The sequence below is a fragment of the Schistocerca piceifrons genome, chromosome 4 (assembly GCF_021461385.2).
Source record: "Schistocerca piceifrons isolate TAMUIC-IGC-003096 chromosome 4, iqSchPice1.1, whole genome shotgun sequence".
NCBI classification, from domain to species: Eukaryota; Metazoa; Arthropoda; class Insecta; order Orthoptera; family Acrididae; genus Schistocerca; species Schistocerca piceifrons.
Window position 1 is genome coordinate 50,837,850 of NC_060141.1, and position 24,662 is coordinate 50,862,511.

The 24,662-nt window shown below is 44.8% G+C and overlaps 1 protein-coding gene across 1 annotated transcript in view; it reads left to right on the plus strand.

Moving 5' to 3' along the window:
* Positions 1-484: 484 nt before the first annotated feature.
* LOC124795386 (band 7 protein AGAP004871) overlaps positions 485-24,662 on the plus strand; it is a 470,831-nt gene continuing 446,653 nt past the window's right edge. Inside the window, exon 1 of the mRNA XM_047259400.1 lies at positions 485-593. Within this exon, the coding sequence (XP_047115356.1) occupies positions 515-593 (79 nt within the window). The 5' untranslated portion in view covers positions 485-514. The remainder of the gene's footprint in view (positions 594-24,662) is intronic.

A 24,662-nucleotide genomic window follows, 5' to 3' on the forward strand; every position in this document is an offset into this window, starting at 1 on the left:
ACATCTTCGTGGTGTAGCAATTTTAATGGCCAGTAGTATAGATGTGGTAGGTAAAGATGTGGACTTGATCCTCCTCGGAACGCTGTACTCCTGGTGTGTATTATCGCTTTTCCCGTCACGAGGAAATGAGAAGGCAGCCGCAGTTATTGGAGGAGTTCTCGTTAGCCCGCTTCTAGCTCGTGACGGAGGGACAAGTTTGCCGGATGCTGCCAGTAGAGAGAGAGCAGGTCCAGCAGCACGGCGCGGCGCAGCGCCCGCGCCCCGCAGCTTCTGCGCATGCGCCGCGACTGCCGCGGCCGCAGCCTCCGCCCCTGGCACTACTGTGCTCGCGCCTCTGCCGCCCGAGGTGCGCGCTCCACACGGCGACGCCGCCTCCGCCTGCCCCCAGGTCGTCTCGTCCACGGCCCGCGTGCGGCCCGCCGCCCTCACCGACGCCGGCGCGCCCGCCTCCATCACGTCTGTAACGGCGCTGCCCCCCGTCACGACGGCCGCGGGGAACGGCATCGCAGCCGGCATGTCCGCCGCCGACGGCGGAGAGAGCATCGCGCTCGACAACTTCCGCCGCCCCGACGAGCGACGCATCGTCATCGGCGGTGAGTAGCCCGGCGCCGCCTCTTTGTTTACCTGCCGCCCCCGCCGCGCCACGCCTTCTCGCTGGCTCGGAGTCACCAGCTCCTAATAATAGAACAGCAAGTGTCTCCGCTCTTCGTACGGATTGCGCTGAACTCACCTGGGCGTCCTGTCTGATTTCGTCGTGCCTGTACAGCGGAGATGTGCAACAGCTCTTACATCTTGCATACCGTCAATATCTGTGCAACGCTAACAAACTACTCTGTTTCAATAAAATGCGAGTCGTTAACCTTTTTTTCAGTTCGCTGTATTTTATTGAACGTTAGCTCCGATTACTGTTGTGTCATTTTAGGTAAGACCAACACAATTTCTAAAATAAAAGGGTCCCTCTATGCCGCTAGCCCAGTTGAATTTGTACCTTCGGTGTGACAAGTACTGCTCACTGAGATGTACAGATAGTACAGTTTTACTGCTTGTATTTATAAGTTCACGGGGCTTTAATACCAGCACTCATGATGGTCATTCTGTGACTGAAACCGATTTGCAACAGTAATAAAGATTTCTACTTCAACGACCAATGCTGACCGTCCCTTTGTTATTAACAGAACTATGCGTTTTGAAATAATAAACTGCGCGCTGCGTGTGTTAATCTCTCAAGTGTCACAGTATGATCACGGACTCATTTTCAGACTTAAATTGAGAAATCTGTTAATATGTTCGACAGTGCACGTCGGACTTGCTTCAGCTCACGTTAATATTTTGTGTTACTGTCCCAGTTACCTTCTTGACGTTCGGTCCATGAATCATCGCTGCACAAAATCTTTAGGAATTGCTTCCTTGTTAATAGTTGGTGGCGTAATTTTAACGTTTTTCATTGAATGACGCGAAGTTCACGGAGTTCTCGAAGCCACCGATGTGCGGTGCGCATAGGACACCATCTGTGCGAACGGAAATAGGCTGCATAGAACACGTCACATCGAGTAGGGGTTGCTGGTAGCCTCACACGTCCCATAATTACAAATGATTCAAAACGCACATGAACACAACTGAATCTTACAAATTTAGCATGTAAAAATGTAAGTAAACACTTCCATTAACTCATTTGATTAATTTTCTGGTATTTTTCGCATTTGCTGTGTAATTATAATGTGTACTATTTTGTACAGAACCACAAAATCATTTGAGACTGGCCTAGAAGGCTGAAACTAGCCATCAACAAACAAAATTGTGATTCTTCAATTTCTCCAGGCGTATTTCAAGACGAAATAAATCTCGGGTGAACAGGTACATCAGCGCACCTGATTATGGCAACGTGGTCGATTGCCGAAATATTGTGTCCTATGGACACTCATACCAATCTGTTCACCCGAGCTTTATTTCGTAACAAACGAAATTAATACAGCAAAAGCGGAAAAATGCCACGTTGCTTTTATTAAGTTCTACCTTAATAGAGAAGGGAGTTTCTCAGTCATCGATCAGTGGCTGAATCATTTCTGAGAAACGCCTTGAAAGATTGATCTCATTACCAGTGTTACGGATGTGTCATTGCGTCATATTGCGCTACACACACCAATGTTGCCACCAACAACAATATCAGCTGAAATATTGGACTTTTCACACCGTGAGTCGATTACTCTTCCAGAAGCGTTGCTGAAACTGATTATTAACTATTATTAACTGAGAGCTGACTGCCACCAGCCATGCTAGCGCTGAGATAAAAAGTAGTAAAGAGACACTGAATTCAACGAAAAGGCGAACTTTGTCTCGTCTCATCACTGCAGCAGCATTTACGGCACGTTACATAATCGTTATTAGTCACCCAATATTATTTTACTAACAGCCGGAAGACGGACTTCCTAGTCAAAAGAATTTGGAATCTTAGCGAACGTGAGGGTGTAGAATGCAACAGAAAACCACCACCTTCCTTCGAACGGAACAAAAGCAGGAAGATTAAGCACGCAGCGAAACAGCTGGTGCAATATGTTACTGTAAGATTTTCGCAGAAGAGCAGAAAATAGTGCAAGAAAAAGTGATGACAGGTAAACCCTATTGTACCATTATTCTGTTAAAAGTAAGGTCACAATCAGGCACGGCAACAGAGAAAAATCGTTAATTGAGCCGTACAAAGCTGTACTGAGCAGTGGTGCAGCTTCTGAGCCACTAGGATGGGTTGTGATGCCATGTTTTTCTTACCATCTGCCTAGTTATTCTTTCCTTCTCTGTGGCAGCCCCTTGCCCTCTCATGCCGATGGTGTTTTGCGAGTCTCGAGTCTCGTGCATCTAATCATTGACTTCAGTGATGGGCACGACACGAATACCGGAAAGACAACTTCCTTTACACCAAACGTAAATAAAAGGTGTCACCTGTTACGCACGCAGGAACCTAATTTTCTAGCACGTGGGACTCACGAAACGCTAACGAACTCTCAGTCTAACGGATTTGTGTGTATATGCGCATCAACACAAATGCGCGCGCATCGGCGTGTACTTGGGGTAAGTGCGCGGTGCGTTTGGTCGATCGCAGTACACGGCTGCTGCTACGTTGAAACTTTGAGGCGCGCCGACATCCCATTTGGGTAGACCTAAACAGCTGTGCAGGTATTGATCTTGGTGCAGTTGCAAGGGACAAAGGCGGTGAAACTTCTGTTTTCGGTAAGCGATTATCCGGAGTTAACGATTGCACCTCCAAAGCCGTAATGCTGTTTAAGATTTTTTTTACATAAGTTTATTTTTAGTCGTTTTGATATCAGTAATGAGAGGATCTATATATGTTAAAATAAGCTGGCTACAAAAAGCTAGGAGTCTAGCAGTCGTTATAAGTGAAAAGAGTGTATAAATCTATGAATAGCGTAAAAGAGTAGTTGTTTTTGTGATCTGCTGTTCGAAGAAAGTTTTAATACAGTTTTCCGCGCTAATCTTCTTATTGGCCGAGCGGTTCTACGCGCTTCAGTCTGGAACCGCGCGACTACTACGGTCGCAGGTTCGAATCCTTCCTCGGGCATGGATGTTTGTGAAGTCCTTTGGTTAGTTGGGTTTAAGTAGTTCTAAGTTCTAGGTGACTGATGACCTCACATGTTGTCCCATAGTGCTCAGAACCATTTCAACCAATCTTCTTATGCACAAGCCCGTTCACCTCTGCATAACGTAGGCAACCTACATCCATTTGAAATCGCTTACCGACCCCTCATTTCGGTCAAGGTGTGTCGTAAATTTCTGTTTCCGCACATTCCATTCAGTACCTACTCTTTAGTTATTCGATCTATCCATCTAAACTTCCTCATTCTTCTATAGCGGCACATTTTAAACCATTTTGCTTTTCTGTCGTCTGCGTTCACGTCCGTACAAGTGTACACTTCATACAAATACTTCAGAAAAACTTCTTAACACATCAAACTTATATTTCGTTGTTAACGAATTTCTGTTTATCAGAAACTCTTTCCTGGCTATTGTCCGTCTGCATTTTACATCATGTCTGCTTCGACCATCGACAGTTACTTTCCTCCCAATTACCAAAACTCATCTATTCCTTCTAGTGTCTCACTTTCTAGTTCACTTCTTGATCAGCATCATCTGCAGTATATTGGTAAACACTATGCTCTTTTTAGTTATACACGGTGTTACAAAAAGGTACGGTCAAACTTTCAGGAAACATTCCTCACACACAAAGAAAGAAAATATGTTATGTGGACATGTGTCCGGAAACGCTTACTTTCCATGTTAGAGCTCATTTTATTACTTCCCTTCAAATCACATTAATCACGGAATGGAAACACACAGCAACAGAACGTACCAGCGCGACTTCACTCACTTTCTTACAAGAAGTGTTCAAAATGTCCTCCGTTACCGAGGATACATGCATCCACCCTCCGTCGCATGGAATCCCTGATGCGCTGATGCAGCCCTGGAGAATGGCGTATTGTATCACAGCCGTCCACAATACGAGCACGAAGAGTCTCTACATTTGGTACCGGGGTTGCGTAGACAAGAGCTTTCAAATGCCCCCATAAATGAAAGTCAAGAGGGTTGAGTTCAGGAGAGCGTGGAGGCCATGGAATTGGTCCGCCTCTACCAATGCATCGGTCACCAAATCTGTTGTTGAGAAGCGTACGAACACTTCGACTGAAATGTGCAGGAGCTCCATCGTGCATGAAACACATGTTGTGTCGTACTTGTAAAGGCACATGTTCTGGCAGCACAGGTAGAGTATCCCGTATGAAATCATGGCGGTGAATCGAGGAAGTACAGAACATACTCACGAAACTAAAATGAGCTCTAACATGGAAATTAAGCGTTTCCGGACACATGTCCACATAACATCTTTTCTTTATTTGTGTGTGAGGAATGTTTCCTGAAAGTTTGGCCGTACCTTTTTGTAACACCCTGTATAGAAAAAAACTCACCACTTGTTTCACTAATTATTGCGACCTATGTTTCGGGTTATTAGCCCAATATCCACCATAGATCACGAAGATATTTTTTTTTAAAAAAGACGATTGCCTACTAACCCGTTTGTTCACTTACATACACATTAAGGTTAAATGTCATTCTTCCCTCGTACACAATTTGACCATCTTTTTGCCTAGCTGTGACGCGTTACTTCGTGCTGCCACGCCTAATTGCTATACAGAGTTAGAACCTTGTCCAGATATTCAAATTATGTTTTCATGGTTTGCTAAAATCACCTGTGTTAACAGATCTGTATCCTATTCTTGTCGCGATCAGCAAGTGATCTGTAATAGCCACGCCGTCCACTGGCAATTAAGCTCTCGACGTACTTCCATTTTTTTTCTGAAGATGAAGCACACGAATAGCGTCTCATACGTGACGGCGTCGTGCAAGAGCCACTCTCAGCACCTCATTCACGTGCTCGTTTCATCGCCAGAAGAGCGGGACAGGCGTGCGTACGGCAGTTTTACACGGCGCTTCCCTCGCCCGCCAGCCTCACGCAGCATTGATTTTCCCATCAGATGGCGCGCCGGGGCGCCAGCGGCGCGCCGTAGAGGGCGCGGTGCTTCGTTAGCTACTTGTTGTTTATTTCTGGTTGTGTGCTCCAGCGCTCTCGCTTCGAGTGCGCCGCGTCGGCCGCAAAAACTCTGTTATTCACTGTACCGAGCTTTCCGCAGTAGTACTAGTCGAGGCGCGACGCAGGGCTGAATATCGCTAGTCGGTTGCATTTGTGACAAAAATTCGCCTTCCCTAGCTCTGCATACCTAATCTCACATACGACAGCAGATGATGCTGTAATTTACCGTCTAGTAAGGTCATCCGAAGACCAGTATCAGTTGCAAAGCGATTTAGAAAAGATTGCTTTATGGTGTGGCAGGTGGCAGTTGACGCTAAATAACGAAAAGTGTGCGGTAATCCACATGACTTCCAAAAGAAATGCGTTGGAATTCGATTACTCTATAAATAGCACAATTCTCAAGGCTGTCGATTCAACTAAGTATCTGGGTGTTAAAATTACGAACAACTTCAGTTGGAAAGACCACATAGATGATATTGTGGGGAAGGCGAGCCAAAGGTTGCGTTTCATTGGCAGGACACTTAGAAGATGCAACAAGTCCACTAAAGAGACAGCTTACACTACACTCGTTCGTCCTCTGTTAGAATATTGCTGCGCGGTGTGGGATCCTTACCAGGTGGGATTGACGGAGGACATCGAAAGTGTGCAAAAAAGGGCAGCTCGTTTTGTATTATCACGTAATAGGGGAGAGAGTGTGGCAGATATGATACGCGAGTTGGGATGGAAGTCATTAAAGCAAAGACGTTTTTCGTCGCGCCGAGATCAATTTACGAAATTTCAGTCATCAACTTTCTCTTCCGAATGCGCAAATATTTTGTTGAGCCCAACCTACATAGGTAGGAATGATCATAAAAATAAAATAAGAGAAATCAGAGCTCGAACAGAAAGGTTTAGGTGTTCGTTTCTCCCGCTCGCTGTTCGGGAGTGGATTGGTAGAGAGATAGTATCATTGCGGTTCGATGAACCCTCTGCCAAGCACTTAAATGTGAATTGCAGAGTAATCATGTAGATGTAGATGTAGATGTAATTAAAGTTTCGCTACTTGAGCCAGTGTAGACGGAAAACTATTTACTGTATGGCTACCCAACTTCATAGGAATGATGTCCAGGCTGTGCGTTTTTAGCATTGTCAGTGTCACGACTAGAGACCGGATTATATGCATGATAAAAACCTTAAAATAAGCATGCAAATGTGCATGAAAAATGCTTAAAAACTGCATGAAAAGTGTCGAAATATGCAAGATCAAATAGTAAAAAAACTTGGCTCTTACTGCGTGCGTTGTATCTGACAGCCGAACTTGTGCATATCAGTTATGAGGATGAGCGCCGGCCACACGAAAAATCGGTACATTTATAACGCTGATATTTTTTGAATACTTTCTGTTGGGGGGTTAGGAAGGGAACCTCTTTGGGATTGCTTTCTAAAAATGTGCAAAATGGGGACGCATGCCGTATTTCAAGAATTGTTCCTTCTTTGCTGTTGTCGGTAACAAGCGGATGCGATGAGAATGAGTCGCAGCGAAACAATCGATACGTAAAGTACCAACTTCGAGATATATCGCAAGCAGGGCGGGTCGCTCGAAAACTCCCTAATACTTTATTTAAAAAACAACTCACAATCATGAATAGTTTTGAACAGCATTAACTTCTAATTAATAGTATTGGTCCAAGTATCATTTTCAATTTATTTTACATTTTTCTACTATTGTTAACGTAAAGGACCAACTACTATTCCGAATGTTCGGCAGTAGTAAGATTGTGTTTTCGATCAATCAAAACATTTTTATAAGCACAAAAGAACGTTCTACTTCAACTGAGGTAACTGGGCAGTATCTGAATTTGGGTGCTATGTTGGCACTTATTGTTTCTGGTAAAAGTTAACCTGCTCATTTAATAAAACTATCAATTTAGTACAAGGGTTCAAAGCCTGGGTTAGTGTTTAAATATTTTCAAACTTTTCTTTCAGCTTTCTTGGGAATACTTCTGGCAATGAGGAGAAAGAAACATTTCAGTTTCTACATTATATAGCAACCTTTGTTAAGTGCGTACCACGTTTGTATTCCAAGTTACAAACATTCCTCGGTGTGTCGGCCATCTTCATCCACAACAGCCTGGAAGTTTGTTCGAATATCATTTCACAATAGTCCGCAGCACTTTTCGAACGGTGGACCCTGGAATGTCCAGCCGTCGTGACAAAGCTCGTACACTGCTTGAAGATTGCACACTGCGTCCAGCATTCTCAGACATGGCAAGAGTAATTTCTTCAACAGTTTGTGGCGCTATTGAACATCGGCCTCTCCCAGGAGCAATTCCCAAATCACCGTTAATTTGAACTTCCGAATAATGTTATTTGACCGCTGTCCGGGAAGATGACTTCCCCTTATTCCTTTAATGGGTTGATATTCACGAAGGACAGCAGCGCTATTGCTGTTGTTTTGATGAAATAGCTGCTCACCTTGTCCAGGCCCATGTTGACTGTAAGTTGAAATGTTACAAAAAAGTAACAGAATAATCAGTAGAATATGCTCCAGTTTTTTAATTAAGGCTAAAATATATTAAGAATTTATTTTTTTCTGTGTAAATAAATCATTAAAGTAAGGAAAAAAGTCATGATTTAATGTAAGGAATGTATTTTTTATTGCTGTTCTGCTAACGAATGTTGCAGAGAAATGTTTATCTACCGGAACTGTAAAGTAAGTTGAAGTCAGTAGTCGTAATTTGTTTTCTCTCTCTCTCTCTCTCGTTTGTTTTCCGTCGCTGTTTCACAAGTGTAGGTGTCGCTCTGTAAAGTTTGCCAAATAATTACGCTAATTTAATTTCAAAAGCCGTGTTTTAATCGTATTATTATGCTACAATTCACAAATTTTCCAAGTTGCAGCGAATGAGATGTGCCGACGGATTGTTTGGTGGCCACAGCGAACGCTACTAGTGTTGAAAAGGCTATTACACTCCTGGAAATGGAAAAAAGAACACATTGACACCGGTGTGTCAGACCCACCATACTTGCTCCGGACACTGCGAGAGGGCTGTACAAGCAATGATCACACGCACGGCACAGCGGACACACCAGGAACCGCGGTGTTCGCCGTCGAATGGCGCTAGCTGCGCAGCATTTGTGCACCGCCGCCGTCAGTGTCAGCCAGTTTGCCGTGGCATACGGAGCTCCATCGCAGTCTTTAACACTGGTAGCATGCCGCGACAGCGTGGACGTGAACCGTATGTGCAGTTGACGGACTTTGAGCGAGGGCGTATAGTGGGCATGCGGGAGGCCGGGTGGACGTACCGCCGAATTGCTCAACACGTGGGGCGTGAGGTCTCCACAGTACATCGATGTTGTCGCCAGTGGTCGGCGGAAGGTGCACGTGCCCGTCGACCTGGGACCGGACCGCAGCGACGCACGGATGCGCGCCAAGACCGTAGGATCCTACGCAGTGCCGTAGGGGACCGCACCGCCACTTCCCAGCAAATTAGGGACAATGTTGCTCCTGGGGTATCGGCGAGGACCATTCGCAACCGTCTCCATGAAGCTCGGCTACGGTCCCGCACACCGTTAGGCCGTCTTCCGCTCACGCCCCAACATCGTGCAGCCCGCCTCCAGTGGTGTCGCGACAGGCGTGAATGGAGGGACGAATGGAGACGTGTCGTCTTCAGCGATGAGAGTCGCTTCTGCCTTGGTGCCAATGATGGTCGTATGCGTGTTTGGCGCCGTGCAGGTGAGCGCCACAATCAGGACTGCATACGACCGAGGCACACAGGGCCAACACCCAGCATCATGGTGTGGGGAGCGATCTCCTACACTGGCCGTACACCACTGGTGATCGTCGAGGGGACACTGAATAGTGCACGGTACATCCAAACCGTCATCGAACCCATCGTTCTACCATTCCTAGACCGGCAAGGGAACTTGCTGTTCCAACAGGACAATGCACGTCCGCATGTATCCCGTGCCACCCAACGTGCTCTAGAAGGTGTACGTCAACTACCCTGGCCAGCAAGATCTCCGGATCTGTCCCCCATTGAGCATGTTTGGGACTGGATGAAGCGTCGTCTCACGCGGTCTGCACGTCCAGAACGAACGCTGGTCCAACTGAGGCGCCAGGTGGAAATGGCATGGCAAGCCGTTCCACAGGACTACATCCAGCATCTCTACGATCGTCTCCATGGGAGAATAGCAGCCTGCATTGCTGCGAAAGGTGGATATACACTGTACTAGTGCCGACATTGTGCATGCTCTGTTGCCTGTGGCTATGTGCCTGTGGTTCTGTCAGTGTGATCATGTAATGTATCTGACCCCAGGAATGTGTCAATAAAGTTTCCCCTTCCTGGGACAATGAATTCACGGTGTTCTTATTTAAATTTCCAGGAGTGTACTTTATCAAACTTTTATTTCAGCGTCCCTGAGATATGTATTACCGGTCTTTTCAATCAGTATCCTTGAAATGTAATTACGCAAACTGCGTAATTTTTTGATCAGTCTAAACAATGCCGTCGGTCAACGTTCTCGTCAGTCTGGTGGGAATCTGACGCTCGTTGGCGGAATATATGATTTTATCATCCACAAGTAAAATTTTTTTATGCACCATTATATCATTTTACGAGCTTGCCGCCAATAACAGCAATAAATTTTATTATTACGTTTTTTTAATACCAATAATATTAAAAAATGTAACGCACCCTATGTCGCCGAGCCGTAAGTCATGACTGGAGACCGGATTATATGCGTTTGCATTTGCATATTAGGTTCATTTTCAACGGTTATCGCATATTTTAACTAAAAACTTGTGACGATGCATATTTTCGCTCTATGTTTACAACATTTTAAAAATTTAGACGGGCGGTCTCTAGCTCAGTCTAGCTTTGATGTCTCACAGATTGACCGCGCCCTAGAACTGCGAGCAATGGCTAACTGAGACGCCACTGCCTAGCGAAATCGTTACGGAACGAAAGAGGAACAGGAACAGGCAGACAGAGTCAATGCTCTAGCGCCCGTGCCCCAGGTAATCCCCTCCGCTGTCGTACTGTACACGTCGGCAACAATTAAATTTAATACGCTTCTATTTACTTGTACACAGCTGAACGTGTTTACGACGTGTAGTGTGTAACGTATTGTGCGTCATGCCACCCGAAAAAAGAAACGCCGTTTCGTGAATAGCTGACCATCCTGTAACATTTACATATGATGGAATTGTTAATATTGTCGAGTTTGCGAGAAAAACGTTTCGTGCCAAAAAAGAAGTTTCAAATAGGCCAGCATGTCAAGACAGGTCTTAAAATATACCGCAGGATTACCGAAGAAAGTACCACGACAACAAATTCTGGCAACAGCAAGGTGCAGTAGCTGGCATTTCTCCAAAGGTAACCAAAAAAGTCGGTTTAACATGGATGTATGTGAAGCAGTTATTGGAAGCAATGCTCCTCTTCACACACTTACAAATCCTATGCTCATAGGGTTCCTGCGCAAATATTCTTTAAATCAAAATATGCCAGATAAGTCAAAATTGCGTAAAAATTACATATCGACAATTTACGTAAATGTTCTGGAAGAAATACGCAATGAACTCAAGGACAGCATTATCTGAATTTCAGTTGACGAAAAAACAGAGACTTGTGGCCGATACATTGCAAGTTTGATTGTTGGTGCTTCAAAAGAAGAGCCTTCTTCTTCCTATTCAGCGGCCTGCAAAGAACTTGAAAAAGAAAATCATTCTACAATCGTCAGATTTGAGAATGAGGGTACTAGAAAAATATTTCCAGAATCTTCTGCAGATGGAAGGGTCTTTGTATTTCAGATGGTGTTCCCTATCTAATCAAAGCAGGAAAAGCCGTCCGACTATTTTATCCCAATTTGATTCATGTGACAAGTTTTGCGCATGGAGTACATCGCCTTGCTGAAGACGTACGTTCCACCTTTGTGAATGCAAATAAACTGATTTCATCCACAAAGAAAGTATTTCTAAAAGCTCCTGCTCTCATCAAGACCTACAAAGAAAAACTACCAAATGTGCCTTTACCTCTCAAACCAGTCGTTGGGGTATGTGGGTGGAAGCTGTGTCGCTTTACAATTAACATATCGAGGCCATTAGAGTGATAGTAAACAGCCTCTACAGTGCAGAGGCTTTGGCAGTTTGCCAGTGTAAGGAAGCTTTTAATGATACGGACATTTAAAAAGACATTGCTGTGATTATCACTCGTTTTTCCCATGTGCCTGTAAGTGTAAAAAGCTTGAACTCAAGGTTTGGCGTTGAATGATTCTATTCAGTCAATGAATTTTTAGTGAAATGGTATTCGAACAAACTTCCAGGCTGTTGTGGTTGCAGATGGCCGACACACTGAGCAACATTTGTAACCTGGAATACAAACGTGGTACGCAGTTAACAAATGTTACTACCTAATGTGGAAACTGAAATTTTTCTTTCAATGGTTTGTTCGTTTTCCTCTTCCCAATGCCCCTACAAATGTGCGAGTGCATAACCAAGCGCCTTCCGCCCTCTGCCCTTGCAACCACCACAGGTGCTCCACCCCACTATTCACCCTAATGATCTGTTCTACTTATTTTGATGACTTCCCCTCTTCAGTGGTTTGACTTTTGACTACGAACATCGGGAGCGTTTTGGTGCGCTAATGAGGCACTGTTTTCAGTTCAGGATGCTGTTTTCATACAGCGAAACCGCTTGTGACAACAGAGAAACTACCAATTACAGCTGTTTCGCAGTTCATTTTATTTCCATTGATTATGAAAATTAACAGTTGTGGCTGCCCACATTACAAAGATCTATGTTTCCAAAATATTTCCTTGTCCTATGATCCCTCGTTTTTCATGGCGGCCCTCTCAGCTAGCAGAAGTTTCATCTGATGTTCCTTTCCTTGGTCCATTATTTCTATTCTGAATGACAATAGTTTGTCGCGTTCGTTGTCCAGGAGCGGAATTAAGCTGGGCAATGGGCATCCAAAAGAAAGAGATGGAAAAAATGGAACATTTAAATTCGTTGTTACTTCGTGCTCTTAGTAATACCCAGTCCACCTTCCCACAACTAAGTGTTGTATACGGCTATGCTTTTTCTCACGGTTAAAAATGGTTCAAATGGCTCTGAGCACTATGGGACCTAACTTCTGAGGTCATCATTCCCCTAGAACTTGGAACTACTTAAACCTAACTAACCTAAGGACATCACACACATCCATGCCGGAGGCAGGATTCGAACCTGCGACCGTAGCGGTCGCACGGTTCCAGACTGTAGCGCCTAGAACCGCTCGGCCACCCCGGCCGGCTCTGACGGTTCGTGAGCTATATAAATTGACCTTTGACGTCCCGATTGCTTACTTGGAAAACGGTGTACCAATTTGCAAAGCTGGAACAGAGGAGCGTCAAGGCAACTGCCGAGAGAGGAAACAGATAAAACAGTTGTAACGGGACAAGCCACGTAGCGGAGAACAAAAAATTCCGTCCGGTAAGACTTGGGTCTCGGTGGCCGTTAGTGCAGAAGTTCCCAGTCTTTCTTAGACCATTACCTCCGTGTACAGTCAGGCATTAGCTACTACCCGGCACCGCAATTCCAGCCCCCACATCAAAATTAACGGCTAATTAAACTTTGCAATGTTTAAACATTGTTTTTAAAAGACAAAAGGTTAATGATACTTGGTTTTGTTAGGTGTTTCATTAAACGATGAACTACACTCCTGAAAATGGAAAAAAGAACACATTGACACCGGTGTGTCAGACCCACCATACTTGCTCCGGACACTGCGAGAGGGCTGTACAAGCAATGATCACACGCACGGCACAGCGGACACACCAGGAACCGTGGTGTTGGCCGTCGAATGGCGCTAGCTGCGCAGCATTTGTGCACCGCCGCCGTCAGTGTCAGCCAGTTTGCCGTGCCATACGGAGCTCCATCGCAGTCTTTAACACTGGTAGCATGCTGCGACAGCGTGGACGTGAACCGTATGTGCAGTTGACGGACTTTGAGCGAGGGCGTACAGTGGGCATGCGGGAGGCCGGGTGGACGTACCGCCGAATTGCTCAACACGTGGGGCGTGAGGTCTCCACAGTACATCGATGTTGTCGCCTGTGGTCGGCGGAAGGTGCACGTGCCCGTCGACCTGGGACCGGACCGCAGCGACGCACGGATGCACGCCAAGACCGTAGGATCCTACGCAGTGCCGTAGGGGACCGCACCGCCACTTCCCAGCAAATTAGGGACACTGTTGCTCCTGGGGTATCGGCGAGGACCATTCGCAACCGTCTCCATGAAGCTGGGCTACGGTCCCGCACACCGTTAGGCCGTCTTCCGCTCACGCCCCAACATCGTGCAGCCCGCCTCCAGAGGTGTCGCGACAGGCGTGAATGGAGGGACGAATGGAGACGTGTCGTCTTCAGCGATGAGAGTCGCTTCTGCCTTGGTGCCAATGATGGTCGTATGCGTGTTTGGCGCCGTGCAGGTGAGCGCCACAATCAGGACTGCATACGACCGAGGCACACAGGGCCAACACCCGGCATCATGGTGTGGGGAGCGATCTCCTACACTGGCCGTACACCACTGGTGATCGTCGAGGGGACACTGAATAGTGCACGGTACATCCAAACCGTCATCGAACCCATTGTTCTACCATTCCTAGACCGGCAAGGGAACTTGCTGTTCCAACAGGACAATGCACGTCCGCATGTATCCCGTACCACCCAACGTGCTCTAGATGGTGTAAGTCAACTACCTTGGCCAGCAATATCTCCGGATCTGTCCCCCATTGAGCATGTTTGGTACTGGATGAAGCGTCGTCTCACGCGGTCTGCACGTCCAGCACGAACGCTGGTCCAACTGAGGCGCCAGGTGGAAATGGCATGGCAAGCCGTTCCACAGGACTACATCCAGCATCTCTACGATCGTCTCCATGGGAGAATAGCAACCTGCATTGCTGCGAAAGGTGGATATACACTGTACTAGTGCCGACATTGTGCATGCTCTGTTGCCTGTGTCTATGTGCCTGTGGTTCTGTCAGTGTGATCATGTGGTGTATCTGACCCCAGGAATGTGTCAATAAAGTTTCCCCTTCCTGGGACAATGAATTCACGGTGTTCTTATTTCAATTTCCAGGAGTGCATTTAGTCAATGACACAACTGGTTCTGCTAATTTCTGAGATCATCTTTTTTTATTGAGTGAGCGAGCTGTACTCGGCCACGCGTTGCGGTGACTCACTTTGCTTTAAGGGAGCAGAAAGAAGAGAGAAATCACACGTTTCTAATATGTATGGGAATCGGACACACAGCCTAATCTCCTTCTCTCCCCTGTCTCCGGCCGTCGCCTCCTCCACCTCTCTTCGTCCATCTGCTCCTCATTCCCTCTCTCACTTTCCATCACTCTGTCCATCTTTCGCTGTCCAACACCCCTCCCCCTTTCTCTCTCCATCTTCTCCTTACCCCTCTCTCTACAACTCGCCCTCCTCCTCTCTCTGTCCATCTACTCCTTCCCGATTTCTGCGCCCATTTGCTCATACCCCTGTGTCCACCTGCTATCCTACCCCCCCTCCCCCCACCATTACTCAGAACTTGAGCCTTGTTTATTGGTATTCCAAATTCCTATTTTGTAACAGTACTTTAATTATAAGCCGATAACACTTGCATACAACTTTCCTGTCTGCTCACAACGTTTCACTGTTCTATATACACACATCAAAAAAAGTCTTACATCACGTCGGTTCTGAGAGTTTCAAAACCTGTACAAAAAACTGGAACACATATCAACATAAACATCATTTCCGCCCTTTTTATTGCTCATGAAAACCACACATTGCATGTTGTACCACCATACAGCGAGACCTTCAGCGGTGGTGGTCCAGATTGCTCTTCACACCGGTACCTCTAATACCCACTAGCACGTCCTCTTGCATTGATGCATACCTGTACTCGAAGTGGCATACTATCCACAAGTTCATCAAGGTACTGTTTGTCCAGATTGTCCCACTCCTCAACAGCGATTCGGTGTAGGTTCCTCAGAATGGTTGGTGGGTCATGTCGTCCATAAACAGACCTTTTGAATCTATCCCAGACATGTTCGATAGGGTTCATGTCTGGAGAACATGCTGGCCACTCTAATCGAGCGATGTCGTTATCCTGTAGGAAGCCATTCACAAGATGTGCACGATAGGGGCGCGAATTGTCGTCGGTGAAGACGAATGCCTCGCCAGTATGCTGCCGATATGGTTGCACTATCGGTCGGAGGATGGCATTCATCTATCGTACAGCCATTACGGCGCTTTCCATGACCACCAGCGGCGTACGTCAGCCCCACATAATGCCACCCCAAAACAGCAGGGAACCTCTACCTTGGTGCACGCGCTGGGCAGCGTGTCTAAGGCGTTCAGCCTGACCGGGTTGCCTACAAACACGTCTCCGACGATTGTCTGGTCGAAGGCATATGCGACACTCATCGATGAAGAAAACGTGATGCCATTTCTCACCGGTCCATTAGGCATGTTGTTGGGCCCATCTGTACCGCCCTGCATGGTGTCGTGGTTGCAAAGATGGACCTCGTCATGGACGTCGGGAGTGAAGGTGCCCATCATGGGTCTATTACGCACAGTTTGAGTCGTAACACGACGTCCTGTGGCTGCAATCAAAAGCGTTATTCAACTTGGTGGCATTGCTGTCAGTGTTCCTCCGAGCCGTAATCCGTAGGTAGCGGTCATCCACTGCAATAGTAGCCCATGGCCGGCCTGAGCGAGGCATTTCATCGACAGTTCCTGTCTCTCTGTATCCCCTCCATGTCCGAACAACATCGCTTCGGTTAACTCCGAGACGCCTGGACACTTCCTTTGTTGAGAGCCCTTCCTGGAACAAAGCAACGATGCGGACGCGATCGAACCGCGGTATTGACCGTCTACGCACAGTTGAACTAATGACAACTCGAGCCGTGTACCTCCTTCCTGATGGAATGACTGCAACTGATAGGCTTTTGGACCTCCTTCGTCTAATAGGGGCTGCTCAAGCATGGTTGTTTTCATCTATGGGCGGGTTCAGTGAGATCTCTGACAGTCAAAGGGACTGTGTCTGTAGTACAGTATCCATAGTAAACGTCTATCTTCAGGATTTCAGGGAATCGGGGTGATGCAAAAACCTTTTTTGATGTGTGCATAAAATAAAAATACAGAGCCTATGTTGGTCCATACTATTATTGCACTAACGTGTAAAAATTTGAAATAAATCGGTTGAGTACTTTTTGAAATTTTTGGTGAGAATGTTTTCCCTTACATCATACATATATGTTAATATGTAATATATATTAAAACATATGGCGTATGTCCGTCCGAATGTTCGCCTGAGTATTGTGCGAAAATTTGAATTAAATCGATCAAGAACGTTTCGAGATTTATGGCAATAACATGACATTTTTATAAATTTCATACATATTTTGATATTATAGGTATTTAAAAATTAGGTATACAAAAACAAGCGTGTTTTCGCATGCAACGTTGCGTCAAAATTTCCAAGCATTCAGTGAAAAACTTTCGGAAATTTAAAATTTTCCACAAACGAACTTTTGAATTTTTTGTTGCACAGAAGTAAATATTCTTTGTTGTAAGTCTTAAATCTCCGAAAGTTCTTAACCGGCTGATTTGAAATTGTGACACACTGTCGAATTAGAATCACTTGTGTTTTTTATACCTGTTGGAGATCAACACCGTAAATAAATATGTATCAGGGGATACATTGTAAGCAAATATCGCACGTTAGTTTGTTCAGAATATTAAATTTCCAAAACTTCTCCACCCTTACTCGCATGTTTCTACATGCCATATGGTGCTCCAGTAGTTTACAAGAACACGGAAGTATTTGAATGCAATGTTCAAAGATGGTTCAAATGGCTCTGAGCACTATGGGACTTAACATCTATGGTCATCAATCCCCTAGAACTTAAAACTACTTAAACCTAACTAACCTAAGGACATCACACACCACCCAGTCGTCACGAGGCAGAGGAAATCCCTGACCCCGCCGGGAATCGAAGCCGGGAACCCGGGCGAAATGCAATGTTGCGGCAAAATTTCAGAGCAGCCGATGATGAACTTTGGGAAGTAGACGATTTTGAACAAACGAACATTCAGATTTTTATTTATAAACGTGCAGCACTGCCGGGTGCGTTTTGCGTGCTCCCTGAAACTACTGTTCAGGAAAGGAAGCTACGTATGCACACTGAGGGTGGGCACTTCTTACAGAATGTGCTTGTTTTGTACTGCGCCGCTTGCTGCCGACACTTCCGTCACCTTCGCACTCTGCACCATCGTTTACAATCATCCAAGTTAAAATTCGTACTCTATACTTAGGCCTGTTGTTCGTAAGTCACCTGATTTGCTAGGCTCCTTACTTACGTAACGGAAGAAGTTGGAAAGCTTCAGGTTGCCAATGCTTTGTACATGATCACTGCCTCTTATAATAATGATAATAATAATAATAATACTATGTTTGCCCTACAGCAGTGTAGCAGCTTTTACATAATTACTGTTGTGCTGTGCCCTCATTTAGTTCGCGTATTGTTATGATCTGAGTAAAGAAGCAATTTTTGGCGCACTACGCAAGCTATCTTGAACTCGGTGAAGGCATTTTCTTGAAATATTTAACCGTATATGACATAAGTCTCAGTTTTACTGTCGTAGATGCACAGTACAAGCTATGTCTGTAGCTGCTGGACAATATTAGGAAGATCATGTTCATTCATTTGTTTGAAAATAAAGTAATTAGCTATTGGTAACAATTATTTTATTGATTGCTGATATTTCTTCAGTACCGGTAGTAAATATTTCAGAATAACATTCAGTCATCAGCTACAATTATATTTTCATTTCACTTTACCGGTTTCTACATCTCCAGAAGAGTATAAAGCTAACGATACTGTAAATATTTTGAAGTACATGTAAAGTATGAGAACTGTGTTGCAGAGACTTACTTAGTATTGGTTTATCAGATTTCAATACAGCCAAGGCCTAAGTATTTATAATATCCCTAAATTTCTACGTTTCTGAAGATGACAAATTAATCTGTCGAAACGTGTACAGCGAAATAAAGATATATTTGCAACTGATGACTAAATTTTATTCTGGAATTATTGGTAGGATACGTAATCGGTACTACAGTGTTGCGCAATTGTGATAATCATAATCACTTTCAAGAATAATTTAGTTTCGTAACCGAAACACAAATGAACCCTTTGTTTTTACTCCTGAGAAGAAATGCTTTAATCTTCAGGTGGTAATTACTCCCGTCTTGGGAACCATTGAACTAGCCGCTGTTGAGTAGATAATACAGAGAGAGAACAGATTTACTAGACACACAAACAATATTAATCGGAATATTGAACTTCAGTTATATCCACTTTTTGGTTGTGAATGTCGAGAAGTTCTGCAACTGCTTAATGTAGCCGTTTGCATTTTGGTGTTAACGGCAGCCTAGGCACGGGACGATAATACTCTGACTGCTTCTAGTCTCCGACTACTGGTGCGAGATGATGTAGAATGTTGGGGGGGGGGGGGTGTCAGTTACTTTTTCTCGGATGGCAGGTGCAGATTTGAAGAGGTTGCAGTGAGCTTGGTATACAGTAGGATGATCCTCCATTCTGGTGGTCAGACGCTGTAGATGGAAAGTTTGATGAGTATGCCTGCCTTCACGTTCTCATGCAGTCTAACATCGGCCACTGTCCCATCCGAATGTCTCATAAATCTGGATATTGCTCGATTCAACCAACCAGCCAAGTGGAGACGCCCAATGACGACCCTTTCAATCTCTTTCTGGTGCTGATAACGCTATCTCACACGATTATACGGCACCCCCATGTCCTTGACAGTGACCGCTCAACAGCTGACACTGTTCACGCCACTTATACGGCGTGTAACAGGTACAAGTGCAGATATTTCTGCATGTGGTACCTCAATACGTACTCACATCGGTGTAGTGGTTGTTTCTTCCCCGTGTCGAACTGTCTTCACGCACACACGACAAATAATATAATACGTGACGTTGTCCACACGGTCGCAACTGCACCACTTACTGGACTATGCCTGTCAGTATAGACTAACTGTTTTGCATCCACCCGTCAACACTTCAACAGCTGACAAGCTGCCCAGGGGAAAATAAGCCGTGATGGCTTGCTCCTTCTAGCTGTACTTGGAGACACTAACCAACCTAAAAGTATACGACTTGTAATAGCAATAATTATTGGTCTGCAAATGACTCAAGTACTAATTAATGTTGTTCAGTTCATCTTCCTCACTCATCAACAATATATCTGCGCTTATGCCCGTTAAACGCTATATGAACTTCTAGGCCTGGTAACAACACGAACAACACTACCGGATACAGGTGGTATTCCTACCTAACACAGAGGATTGCAACTCCATTGTACATGTAAGAAGGTCTTCCGGGAGCTTCACTTTTTGTTGTCAGGCTTTATACAAACAAGAACAGTCAGAAACTTTGCTATCTCGTCCGCGATAACATAGTAAAAAATCTAAACTCGATATGTTTTTAGTTATGAGTATACTTTGGATGTCAGCGGCCTCACCCTGTACGAAATTAATTCGCAAGATTACCTGAGTGAGCAGATTAGGACTAGTCATAACTTGTTGTAAGCATATATAAGTAGGTAGCTGTGGTTGCTTCTGGCTGTTAATGTATAACTTCACTCGTTCAACATCCGTAATGGCTTGCCTCCACCACGAGATTTACGTAACGTGGTGTGAGAATGACTCAATGAATGTCACTGAGATGTGGGATATAGATATACGTGAAAAATAACTAGATATGACCCACAATCTTCCGGAGAGAAATGTTAATCCATACTGGACGATCGCCAAGAGTGATAGGCAGGGCGGAGTTGGATACCACGGGCTATCTCGCCTGCATCAGATTGCTGATATTCTCAGCGACAGAAGATGGTTTACTTCACACGTCCAATACGTGTGAGTGGTATCGCAATCAGCAAGTAGCTTTGCGCAAGCAAAAGTGAAACACCATTATGTTACTAATATTATGATTATCTTCGCACCAGAAGATGTAAGAGTAATTCCTTACTGGATAACTATGAACTCACCAAGAGATTGTAATCTGTGTGATGGAGTGTCTGTTCCCACGGAGAAGCACACCGCATTGTCCACTGGATGATAATGCCACGCCGGCCGGTGTGGCCGAGCGGTTCTAGGCACTACAGTCAGGAACCGCGCGACCTCTACGGTCGCAGGTTCGAATCCTGCCTCGGGCATGGATGTATGTGATGTCCTTAGGTTAGTTAGGTTTAAGTAGTTCTGAGCCTAGGGGACTCATGACCTCAGGTGTTGAGTCCCATAGTGCTCAGAGCCATTTGAACCATTTTTTGATAATGCCACGTCTGGGTCGTGAGTCGTGCTTGGGTAGCTCAGTTGGTAAAGCACTTGCCGGCGAAAGGCAAAGGTCCCGAGTTCGAGTCTCGGTGCGGCATACAGTTTTAATCTGCCAGGAAGTTTCATATCAGCGCACACTCCACTGCAGAGTGAAAATCTCATTCTGGAAACATCCCCCAGGCTGTGGCTAAACCATGTCTTCGCAATATCCTTTTTTCCAGGGGTGCTAGTTCGGCAAGGTTCGCAGAAGCGCTTCTGTGAAGTTTGGAAGGTAGGAGACGAGGTACTGGCAGAATTGAATCTGTGGGGACTGGTCGTGAGTCGTACTTGGGTAGGTCATTTGGCAGAGCACTTGCCCGCGAAAGGCAAAGGTCCCGAGTTCGAGTCTCACTCCGGCACACAGTTTTAATCTGCCAGTAAGTTTCACATCAGCGCACACTCCGGTGCAGAGTGAAAATCTCATTAAGGGGTCAAGTGTTTTGGAGAGTCCCTGGCATAGCTACCATTTGTATACCTAACGTAAGAACGCACATACTTCAGCCATCTTAGGGTTAAGGGTCAAAGTTTAAACATTACACACATCCTCCAGCCCAGAAAAATTGAGAAATCACATGGTTCTTTTGCACTGGCTGTGGTCTATGGTGGACCTTAGGCTGCTTATAAAAGCACCATTTGTTCATGGGCGGTTCCTGAAAAAACCCCGAAAAACCATGGTTCTAAGTACCTAAAGGGCAGTTGTGGGAAATACCTATAATTTCTACTCGTGACAAAATTTTTACCATATGTTCTTAAGGTGATGTTCTCGGGGAACCTTGAAACTTCTTGCGATATTATTATCCGTTATTGAAATCTGTGTATTGTTTGATCTTTACCTTTCCGAAACTATTGTACGGCTTGAATACCTTACGGCAGTATCGCTTCAGAATAAATTCATGGATATGTACTGTACTTTACATTATTTTCCTCGACAATGTAAAACAGTTTTATTTATTGCCTGTTAACATCATCTGCTGCTACGAACTGTGCTCAGCTATTAAGGCAAATTCGTTTTCATCACCAGATGATCCACTTACATACTGCATGTAATGTGACGTTGGCTGCAAGCTATGCGCACCAAGCCATATTAAAGCTTGACGTAGCACGATCGTTATGAAGTTGCAAAAAGCATCCACGCTTCCAAGCGTTGTTTGGAGGAGAAATGCAATAGATGCAGTGAATGCTCAAGATTACATCTTTGCACAACAAATACCATTCGTTCCGGGACCTGTCGAATCACCAAACGTGTCAGTCACAGGGCGTCACCCATTTTGCGTTAGTGTCTCACAGGTGACACTCATCCGACATTGCTTCCGTTGAATTTTAGGCTATAACAAAAGCGATAAATCCACTCTTAGTAAACGAACTCCTATGTTTAGATGATTCTGCTTCTTGGTACGCAGTTCTCTTTCTCTTCTTTCTGTATTAAAAACGTTTAAAACGGTCACGCAGTCGACGTAAGTTGATCGCAGTTAGTTGCAGTAAGCTGGGCGCGGCGGCTTCGCGTGCCTACGTCAGCCAATAACGCAACATAATTCTGTAAACGTCTCTGTGGCAACGCTTCAGTGTTGTCACAGCTCTGTCGATGACTATTAGTTTCGCATGCAGCCGTTAGCACTTCGCAGTTCAAAGCTGGCAGGCAACAGCGCTGAGAGCTGTCGAGTATCTCCTTACGCTGTAACGACTATATAGCCCAGTTGCAGGTTGCCTGTCGAACGGCTTCGAAGGGGAACAAAAATTTGATTACCAGTGTTTCATATAATTGATGACTGAATTTAAAAATTTAAGAGAAATATAATCTTACGTAAAATATTTAGCACAATAAAGTAAGTATGGAAGTTCGAATCAGTGTATATGTTACGGTAAAAGTAAGATAACCGGTAAATCCTAGTATTAACCGGTGAAACCTAAGATCTACGATCGCGGTGTGGTAAAAGTCCGAAATTTCGAACTTTTACCGAGAGACATTGGCAAATCTTAGGTTTTACCAATTTTGTGTTAAGATAAGTTGCTTCGTTGGCAATTACGCGTAGTTGCAGTCAGTGTCGAGCATCGTGCGTACAGTCATCTTTGTGACTCGTTTTAGTGGTGTTTCTTCTGCAGCTTTGCATCAGAATGAGTGATGTTATGCCTAACAGATTTTACGAACTTTTAAGTGAATCACTGAATAGGAAGAAGAACAACAATTTTTATGTAACTGCTGAGCAATATAATAATCTGTTAAGTGAAGTGCAAATGCAAAAATCGTTTCCAATAAAACATCTGTTCACTACAGATGTTTGAAGGGATGTGATGTTCTCAATATCGGAGGTGAAGAGTAACACATAGGACTGGTGTCTCCTGGAAAAGAATGAATTCGTTATTATGTTCGTTTTGATGAGCTGTTTAACATACTACACGAAACCCACATTACTATAGGGCGCCGGCCGGCGTGGCCGTGCTGTTCTAGGCGCTACAGTCTGGAACCGCGTGACCGCTATGGTCGCAGGTTCGAATTCTGCCTCGGGCATGGATGTATGTGATGTCCTTAGGTTAGTTAGGTTTAAGTAGTTCTAAGTGCTAGGGGACTGATGACCTTAGAAGTTAAGTCCCATAGCGCTTAGAGCCATTTGAACCATTTTACTATAGGCCTTGGTGACCGAACACGGATGATTGTGGAACTGAATCGTAAGTACAAGAATGTGACTGTTGAATCAATCGTCACTTATCTGAGATTATGTGAACCGTGTCAGAAAAAGCAAAAAACATTGAAAAGGGGTGAAATGAATTCACGATGCCAAACTGACTTAACCGGCATGCAGGCAAACTCAAACATTAAGTCGAAGTTCATACTTGTATACCAAGATCATTTGACAAAATGTGTTATCCTCCACGCACTAGCTTTGAAAAGGGTTGGTGAAGTAGCATATCATCTTTTGGACATTTTTACCATCTTTGGTGCCCCAAGTATCCTTCATTCTCATAATGGTAGAGAGTTTTGTAACCAAATCATTCAAAGTTTATGTGGGTTGTGGAGTGATATACAGATAGTCCATGGGCAGCCGAGGCACAGTCAGTCCAAGGGATCGGTCGAAAGAGCAAATCAAGATATCGAAAATATGTTATCAACTTGGATGGAAACTAATGAAACTTGAAAATGGCCTGAAGGGCTGAGGTTTGAGGAAGCAATGAAAAATAGAGCTTATCGTGAAGGGATCAGATGTTCAACATATAAAGCCATGTTTGGGGTTCCAATGAAAATGGGCATTGCGACCACAGTTGTCCCGCATGGTTTATTAAAAAAATTAACACTGAAGAAGACTTGGAAACAATGTGAAACACCACTTCCAAAGACTCACAGGAAATTGAAAATGACGGCCAAGGAATTGATGCAAGTGAGTGAAGTACTGGAACAGAGGGAAAAGAGGTAGGAAGTGCGGCTGCAGCAGGTGAAGAAGCACCAGAGACACAGGATATGACGACACACTTAACAACGAGTCAGCAGCTGATGGTTGTGACGACACGCGCTGACGACTTCCAACAGTGTTAGTAAAGTGAAGCGGATCCGAGAAGCATTCAAAGAAGGTCTTCAAATGCAGGCAAAGGAAATGAAAGCAGAGTAATGTAACAAAATTCCAAAACTTTCAGTCGGACAGAATGTGCGAATTAAAGTAACGGATGTAGACAGGGCAAA